Source organism: Gekko japonicus, unplaced genomic scaffold (assembly GCF_001447785.1).
Source record: "Gekko japonicus isolate JY-2015 unplaced genomic scaffold, Gekko_japonicus_V1.1 scaffold1295, whole genome shotgun sequence".
NCBI classification, from domain to species: Eukaryota; Metazoa; Chordata; class Lepidosauria; order Squamata; family Gekkonidae; genus Gekko; species Gekko japonicus.
Genome location: NW_015168688.1, coordinates 35665 through 44776, shown reverse-complemented (window position 1 = coordinate 44776; position 9112 = coordinate 35665). Strand labels below are relative to the sequence as shown.

General features: G+C 39.9%; 1 protein-coding gene across 1 annotated transcript in view; it reads left to right on the top strand.

Annotated features, from left to right (window-relative positions):
• Window positions 1-9112, top strand: part of POLA1 (polymerase (DNA directed), alpha 1, catalytic subunit) — a gene marked incomplete at its 3' end in the record, with an annotated part of 43348 nt that overhangs the window by 3038 nt on the left and 31198 nt on the right. The window contains 5 exon segments of the mRNA XM_015415433.1: window positions 866-990; window positions 1259-1355; window positions 4088-4168; window positions 6403-6518; window positions 6723-6785. Of these exon segments, the coding sequence (XP_015270919.1) occupies window positions 866-990; window positions 1259-1355; window positions 4088-4168; window positions 6403-6518; window positions 6723-6785 (482 nt within the window).

The following is a 9112-nucleotide window of genomic DNA, read 5'->3' as shown; positions in this document are numbered from 1 at the left end:
CTTTGGTATTAAAGGTGTCAATAGATTCAGAGTTTGCTCCTTCACTCAGCTGTGTTTGTGTTGAAGTGCATTTTTAGTATATGGTCTGGCAGAAGTAGTGCTAGGCAACAGTACAATACTTAGGATATAGAGTTTTGTTAAGCTAGAGTTTGGTAGTAGTGTATGTCTTGTATGGTAGAAGAAATGTTTGTCTTGTGTTCAGGCCTGAATAAATGCAGTTCCTAAGTTTCAGTATACATAAGTGTCTGAATGTATAACTCAGGTCTAGAGCTGGTATTACTTGATTAGATGCGTCTGACACCATTTGAGTGGTGGTAATTTCAGTCATGATTCTGGTTTATGCATGATTTTTTAGGCTTGAGTACATGACAGCTGATCATTTTCTGTTTAGTAATAACAATTGTGTATTTTTTCTTTGCATCTTGGCGTTAGAAAGAAAAAAGTTATTTAGCTGTTAAAATATGGCACTATGCTGTAACTATGGAACTTAGTTTCAAATTATCTTATAACAGTTGGATAGATAGTTACATCATTTCAGGGATATTTTTTATATATTTGGAAAGTCACCTGTTGGTGAGGTGGTGATTTAAAAAAAAGGCTACGGTAGTTTTTATTCATATTAATGGCTTTCTTGTAAGAAAAAAAATATTGGTGGATGCTACCTTAAACCAATCATACATTTAAAATCTTTATTTTTCATAGGACCTTTTACAGTGCAGTTCTAAACAGAGCTAGACCCTTCTTACTCCATTGAAGTCAGTGCTCTTAGAAATGTATAATTCTGCTGAAGGTTGCACTACAAATGTTAATATACAACTATATTCCCACAATCTTTTAAACCTGTATTAATTTATATTCCCTTCAGAAACAGCTGATTCTCAAAATTTCACAACTTCCCGTTCTCGTCGTGAGAAAAAATGTAAAACAGGGAGACTGGAAGCACTGGAACGCTTGAGAAAGGCAAAGGCTGGTGAAAAGATAAAATATGAGGTAACTAGTGGAATGTTTTGGCTTGTTTTTAATTTGTATATGTAATGATATGGGATTCCACCTTATAGGTAAATAGATCCGTCATTCTTAGCTGAGGGGAGCCTATGTCTTCTGGTTTACTAGATGTGCTGGGTTTTCCCATGTCAGTATACCTTTGTTTAAATAGAGGCCCTGAACATAATGTTTGGATATCTGCACATTTTGGGCATTCTTTGGTCCATTTGAAGAAAAAGTAGTATACCAGTGGTTACTGTCCAATTTATTGCAGATTGAAGAGTTCACAAGTGTTTATGAAGAAGTTGATGAAGAACAATACTCCAAGATGGTCAAGGAACGTCAGGATGATGACTGGATTGTGGATGATGGTTTGTGAAATAGATTTAATTTTCTGTTTTAATTTAAAATAACACTAAGATACTTGTTCTTCCTTTACTTTGCTTGTGATGTGGTACAGGGAAATTGTGCCGATTCCGCACAATCACTTGCTCTGGGTTCACCCCCCCCCCCCCCGATAACATCCGCGGAAATTGATCAGTTCCCTACATGTTGGTCCGGGTCAGCAATTGACCAGAATCTAATGGCGTTTCCCCCTGGATTTTCTGTTGCCACTATTTTCAGGTTCTTTTTTTTTTTTGCTGCAGTGTTGAAGTCAGGGCATTCCAGTGGGGAACTTGTGATTCACGGTTGTCCCCTTTCTGCCCCTTTAACGCCCCTTTGCTTCTTTCCCTCCCTTTCACTCCCATTCCTGCCTACCAACACCTCTTCAATGCCCTCCTGCTTCTCTCTCCCCCTCCCCCCTCTCCTTTCCGCCTGCCTGCAACCCCTCCCTTCGGTGTGCGCAGGAATTGTTTTTAAATTTCCCTCCCCATGTTGCGTTGCAATGTAACAACGGGCCATCGTTGACCGACATTTAAATGTCCTTTTACATGTCCGTATGCTATTTTCTCATTTCTGTTTGGCAATTTGCCATGTGTAAAGGTTTAAGCATTCTTTTTCATGTTTGTATATTGTCTTCCCATCTGCCCCCTCCCCCACTTCCTGGCTGCATCCCTCCCCCCACTTGGTGCACGCGTGCTTTTTTCCCTCCAGTGTTGCGTTGTAGTGCAATAATAGTCCATCGTTACTGGACGCAACAATGGGTCATCGTCAACCAGTGTTTAAATATCCTTTTACATGCCTGTATGCTGTTTTCTCATTTCTGTTTGGAATTCACCATTTGTGTAAAGGTTTAAGCATTCTTTTTCATGTTCGTATACTGATTCCCCCCCCACACACACACACTTCCCGGCTGCATCAATGGATGCTTTTCGCGGGCATCGAGGGTCAAAAACTAAAGGGACCAATCGGCATTTCAATGGGCAGTGCGTTACAACGCAACCCTGCCTCCATTCAAAAAAAAAAAAAGGAGGGAGAAAATAGGGGAGGGGGCTCTAGATTCGGGGCAATTTAGGTAGACCGAGTACAAGGCTTATGAGGAACTATGTGGTCCTAAGGAAGTATTTCTTTCAGAGCTGGTATATTTGAATAAAAGAGGATTTATTGAAATAATTCATAAATAAAAGGGTGGAACAAGGTATCTAGTAATGTGTAATAAATGAACCATTGCTTAGTGTATCACACACAATATGCTCCCTTACTGACAGGGATCTTTCAGGTAACTTTGTAACACTTTAACTCAAGGTCATATAAGTTCACTGTTTCTCTCCAGGACATACAGCCTTTCCTATAACTTGTCTTCAATTCAGCTTTCATTTAATTTTTCCTATTCTCTCAGCCTTCCTTCTGCTTCTCACTTAACTAACTGATACCATACAGGACTGCTTCTAACTTCCTTCATACACAGAACTAACTCCTTGTCTAACTCATTCCCCACACAGAACTAACTGAACTTATCAACTGTCAAAACTGTAACTGTAACCTCTGACTGACATACAGACATATCTACTCATTCTCACTTCCAAAACCCCTCCCCCTCTCTGTCAACCACCACCATACCACACTTGCTTCTCTCAACCACTCTAGTCTACTTACCACCGCCATGCAACCAAACTTTTAAAGAGACATACACACACATAAAACAAGGAATAATTACAGCGCGCATAGAATCTGGCCAGTTAGACCCAGGGGGAAAGGGGGACAAAGCATTAGTGCGGAATCGGCCTTGGTGTTTTGTGAGGTTAGAGTGTACACAGTTTCTTATGTGAATTTAAAGGATTTGTGAGAATTGCTTTGTGACCTGGGAAGATTTAATCTGTTACTTTTCATGTGTCATGGGATTTTGTGCCTGGCTTTTTTCAGAATCAGAGTTTCAGCTTATTAATGCAATATGAAACTGATTAGATTCAGGTCAGTTTACAGGAACTGAACTGGCATTGGTGATTTCACAGTGAAAATAGAAAGGCTTGCAAGAAATGTTTTCAGGAAAGCTTTTGTCCTGAAGTGAAAGTTGTAGGTGGAATGGGAGAGAACAGCCTCTATGGGAAGTGCTGAGGAGTGGAGAAAGATACTTAAAAGGACAATGGGAAGAACTGCAAAGTTTGCTGATGGCAAAATGACTGCTGGATTTCTTGAACAACAGTGCATACAGAAGGCCACTAGAATGTAAGAGAAGCTGACCGAACCCTGTAAATAGTTTTTCTGAAAGTAAATGCTGAAATATGGCTGTTGCTGAGAATAAGCATTCCCCCTAGTCCTTGCGAGGCATGAGTTGTTGTTTGCAGTGCTATAGCTAAAGCAGGTGTATATGATTAGCTCATTTGGGAATATTTCCATTTAAACTGGTTAACAATTTGTGCCATTTGAGTGGAGGAGTACGAGTGTTGCATTAGAGTGCTGGAGAGCAGGTTTCAAACTGGCACTTAGTTATAAAGTTTACAGGATCACACTGTGCCAATCTCTGTCTATGTCAGCGTGATACACTGCCCTGAGCTTCTTAGAGGAGTGGCATGACAAAACTGTAAACAAATAGTCGCTAGTTTTTAGTGGGATTTATTGTGAGCAGAGTGTCAAAAATGTAAGCGATGCATCTGGAACTGAGTTCAGGTGAAAAGATCTTAGAAATATCCCTTGCAAATTATATTTTTGTCCCTTTGCACAGATGGTATTGGTTATGTAGAAGATGGCAGGGAGATTTTTGATGAAGATTTAGAAGATGATGCTCTTGATTCCAACAAGAAAAGTAAGTAAACTTTTAAAAGCAAAAACTTAACTTGCTTAAGTTCTGAGAGGCAATGCCCAAGATTACATGTAACAATTCTTTGGAAAAGGACATTTATATATTTATTCATGAAGCCAACATGTTATTGGGGACATGACCAGTGTTCCCTCTAAGCCGCGTAGTCTTGTGAGCAAAAATCCTACTTTGTAAGCTACTGGCATTAAAGTTGTGAGTGAGCGATTTGGCTACTACATAAATTACTTCGCTCTGGAGCCATCCTTCTTGAGCTAAGAGAAAAATGTGTGAGCTGGAAGCTAAAAAACTGTGAGCTAGCTCACACTAACTCACCTTAGAGGGAACAGTGGACATGACATGGTTTTCCAGAGCTTCTGTATTTTTGGCTTGGACATGATAGGATAGTGCCTTTTGGTATTAAGTGAGTGGCTCTTGGGTTGGTTATAATGTTTCTGTTCATGGTTTCTAATAATTTGAGTGGTTTGATTTTTGCCAGTTTTAATAAGCTGCTGTGACAGATTGTATGCCTTATATTCCCTTTGCAATCTGTGATAAGTTTAGATGTTGTTGGGGGTGATGTGGTGCTTCGTTATGGCATAATCATCAGTCTTGATGCTCCAGAATAGTAAATGCATTCATTCATCCTTGCATGTAGGACAATTTTACTTATAAAAGAATGCATGGTTTTGGTAAACATTATGCGTGAATTTAGTATTCAATGTTAACTTGTAGTAATTTCACAAAGAATTTTGTGATGCTTTATGTAAATAGAAGATCATCAAATTAAGTAGATTTAAAATATTTTTAGAAAGTATATTTGAAGAGAGATCTAATAGCAGGCCTGTTACAAGGGTTATAATTTCTAAAAGGCTATTCTATATTTGTGACAATTCAATAGAACAAAAGAGGAAAAAATGCCAGGTGATAGGTGACTGGTTTATTATCATACAAAAACCCTGTGCATTTCGCCATGCAGGCTTCATCAGGGGAATCGGAAAATTAATCTAGTGCTTGACTTGTCCATAGCAATTAAATTCTTTTTACTGTAGACAGGTCCAGCACTAGGTGAATTTCTCTAATCCCCCTGACAAAACTTGCATGGTGAAATGCGTAGGGGCTTCGTATGATAATAAACCGTCGCCTATCACCTGGCATTTTCCCCCCTTTAGTTCTGCAGGCACATTGCTGGGTGTAGCCCAATTTTTCTTCATCTTTGACAATTCGATAGCCATTTATATAACTTGGATGTATTTTCCCATACAATTGCAAATACATTGGTGAATGGACAGCCCGTTAAAAAGCCAAGCCTGACTATTTTTGTATAATCCAAGGGTAAAGAAAAAATGGGTTGAACACAGCAATGTGCCAACAGAACAAAAAGGGGAAAAATGCCAGGTGATAGTTGACTGATTTATTATTGTACAAAGTCCCTATGCATTTCACCATGCAGGCTTTGTCAGGGGGAATCTATAAAAACATAATTTTACATTTACTACAAGTAATACAAATAATAGAAGGACCACTTAATAAAAATATTACAAAATATTAAAATAATATTAACTAAAAAGACAGGATCAAAATTAGTTCCAAACGTTGGTATGTATTAATCTATATACAATATAAGATGAATAAACTGTACATTGGACATGAAACAAGACAATAAAATATATATGATATGTGAAGCAAATAATGACCAGAACATTCACCTAGTGCTGGAACTGTCCTCAGCAATTAAGTTCTTTAAGGGCAGATACTTTTGCCATGAAATGGGGGCTTTGGGGCCACATCACATGTTTCTGTGAAGACGTTAATGTTCCATGTCAGTTTGCTGTTTTTAGCTGCCCTGTTCATTTGTAGCTTCTGTTTAAAAATTGGCCACCAACTTTCAGTAGTGATCAGGTATAGCTGTGCTCTAAGATCACTGTTACTACAAATGAAGCCTTTAAAAAAAATGAGCCAGTGCTAAAAATGACTGGCTGTGAAGAGCTCCTACTGAAAGGCCATTGCAGCATTCTGAGTGCCAGGTGCTGCATGATCACAGTTATTTCTTGTTAACCTCTCCAGATATCACAGAAAAGGAGCTGTTACATAAAAGTGGCTCCATGTGTGTACTAATTTAAAGCCACTATGTATGGGCTGTGTTGCTTCATTAAAGTAGGACTGGTGTATAAAATATTGATTACTATTGTAATTTTTAATAGGATGCATGATTTAAACTGCCTCAATTATTATATTGGTAGGAAGAGGAGAGAGAACTTCCACAAATGATAAAAAGAATGTGAAAAAGGCCATGGTATCAAAACCAAACACGATTAAATCTATGTTTATGGCTAGTACTGGGAAGAAGAACACTGATGTAAGTTATCTCCTGAATTTTGAGAAAATTGATATTGGTACATAGCTTGCCTAACTATGTGTCTTTTGAGGGGTGGTTCATTACTGTCTGTATTTTCAGAAAATGCAAGCACAATAAAATACAAACTAGCTTACATTGGGCAAGTTAGTTTCAATTGATCTAAAATTTTCAACATTTACTGAGCACAGGTGTCTCATTTTACAGAAAGCTGTCGATCTGTCCAAGGATGATTTGCTAGGAGATATCTTACAGGATCTGAATGCAGAGGTAGGAATTAATGTGTATTCTGGGGAGACGGTAGAAGAGCAAGTCTTGACAGTATGGATTTGTAAGCCTACTTGTTTTTCTCCACTTACCTTAAAGAGTGTCTTAGATGTAAACTGTAGTTCTAAAATCTGAATTCACCACAAATGCTTTGGCCCAAAGATGAGCTTCGGCCCCGGTCACACGGGCAGGAAACTGCAGAGGAGAAGCGTGGCTGTTTGCCCTGGGGCAAACTACTGCGCAGTTACGCGATCAGACCTCCTGTGGAGGTCCTGTGGAGGTACCGTGGAGGTTCCATGGCAGGGGAGAGGTGCCGATCACAGGACAAGCCGGCGCGCAACGAAGAAGCGTGCACCGCGGCAAACTGTTTTTTATTTTTGTGTACATGACAAATGCGCATGCTCCGTTGGGTGCGCATGCGCATCCACAGAGACTTGGACAAAAAAACCACACCTTATTTGCAAGGGGACATGGGCGGGCGCCGGATGCCACCGGAAACGCGATCAGACGCCCGCCCTTGCCCCGCAGTTTCCGGAAACTAGTACCTCCAAGGTACTAGTTTTTTGCCACGCAGTTTCGGCTGGAAGCCTCGGTTGAGCCACAGGAGTGCTACGCTTCCCAGATGTGCTGGTGAGATCGCGCCCGGAAACTCCGCCTGTTTTCCGTCTCACTTGTGTGGCTTCTGTTATGTGTGACCGCAGCCTTCATTTGCCAGTTGTAGCTTTGCTATAGTAAGACTGTTCCAGTATAGGAATATTTATTTATAGCCTTGTATCCTTCCATGGAGCTGATGGGATACATGAGGAGAAATGTGTTCTCCTTTAATTAAAAAATAGATCTCAAAATGCTTCAGGTTTTCATGCTGAAAAGTGGTCCTGTTTTAGAAGTTAGCTCTTCCACCAGGCATTTGATTAAGGAGCCACCGCAACCATCTGAGGCCCTGGCCCCAATATCATCAATATCTTAATAACACCAATAATGTCATTAACATAATTAACATAATTAAATAGCCTGTGCCTTGCTGAAATGACCCAGACCATGCACTAATTGATTGTGTACTCCTGCCATGTTGTATGCCATTGCTAGCATTTTATGTATTGTTTTTAGATTTAATTTATTGTAATTTTAACTGAGAAATTGTTTTATTAGTAATAATGTTGTGAGCCGCCCTGAGCCTGCTGCGGCGGGGAGGGCGGGACAGAAGCCAAATAAAATAAATAAATAAATAATCATTGTTGGATTAGTTTTGTCATGTCAGCTGTTTTCATGTTGTAGTACAATGAATGGGAATTGTTCACTGTGTTTTCTATGTGTCTGTAAGGGTTGATGCAATCATAGCCTGTGTTCAGGCATCACTTGTTGTTGCCATTATCTAGGTTGTGCGCCAACTGCCCCATGTGAAGAATCTGGGCAGAAAGTAATTCTGGTTACTGGTGATGCATGAACATGGGTGCGTGAGTAATAGGAATTTGCACCCCCCCTCCCCCAAGGTTCTGAGCCGGGATTAAACTCCAATTTAGAATCCTGTTTTTGTATAAGGAGGTGGCAGGGCAAATTAATTTCTATTAACAGGCTTGCTTGGGTTTGTATGTCATGGGCAACCAGAGTTTTTTGCTAACTGGGATTTTGCATGAGAGGAGGGAGATGTGAGGCACACATGCCTGGCAACAGGTTGGATCTGTGCACATCTCAGGTTAATGCTTGTCTGAAATAGATGTCTGGTATCACTAATGTTAGCATACGAATCAGGAATGGACTACCTTATGACACTTCCTGTCCTTTCCACACTTCTGTCTCATGTTCAGATTCTTCGTGCCTTTTCTCCTTTGCTATTAGTTTGACAGTAATGATAGTTAATACAAACCCAGGGACATGCCAGAAGAGCACTAGCCTTCTCATACTAAATGAAAAGCTGATGTTGCGTTTTCACACTTTGAGTCTGACTGAAAATACGTGAGTGCATGAAACTGCCATATACTGAGTCAAACCATTCGACCTATCAAGGTCAGAATTGTCTCTACTAACTGGCAGCGGCTCTCTGGGGTCTTCGTAAGGGATGGTCACATCATCCACTACGCGATCTTTTAGGTGGACATGCTGGGAATTGAACTTGAGACCTCCATGCAAGGCAGATCCTCTGCTACTGAACTGCATGTCGTCCCCTTTTTCTCTTTTCGTTAACACTTTTGTAGTTACATTAACAGGAGGATTGTTCTGCTGTTGAAAATGACATAGTTCTCAAATGTAGAAGAATTTTTGTTTATGTTTGTGTGGATCTCTGCTATACTCTTATTGATTTAAAACACAATTTCTTTTTCAAATTCTTCTGA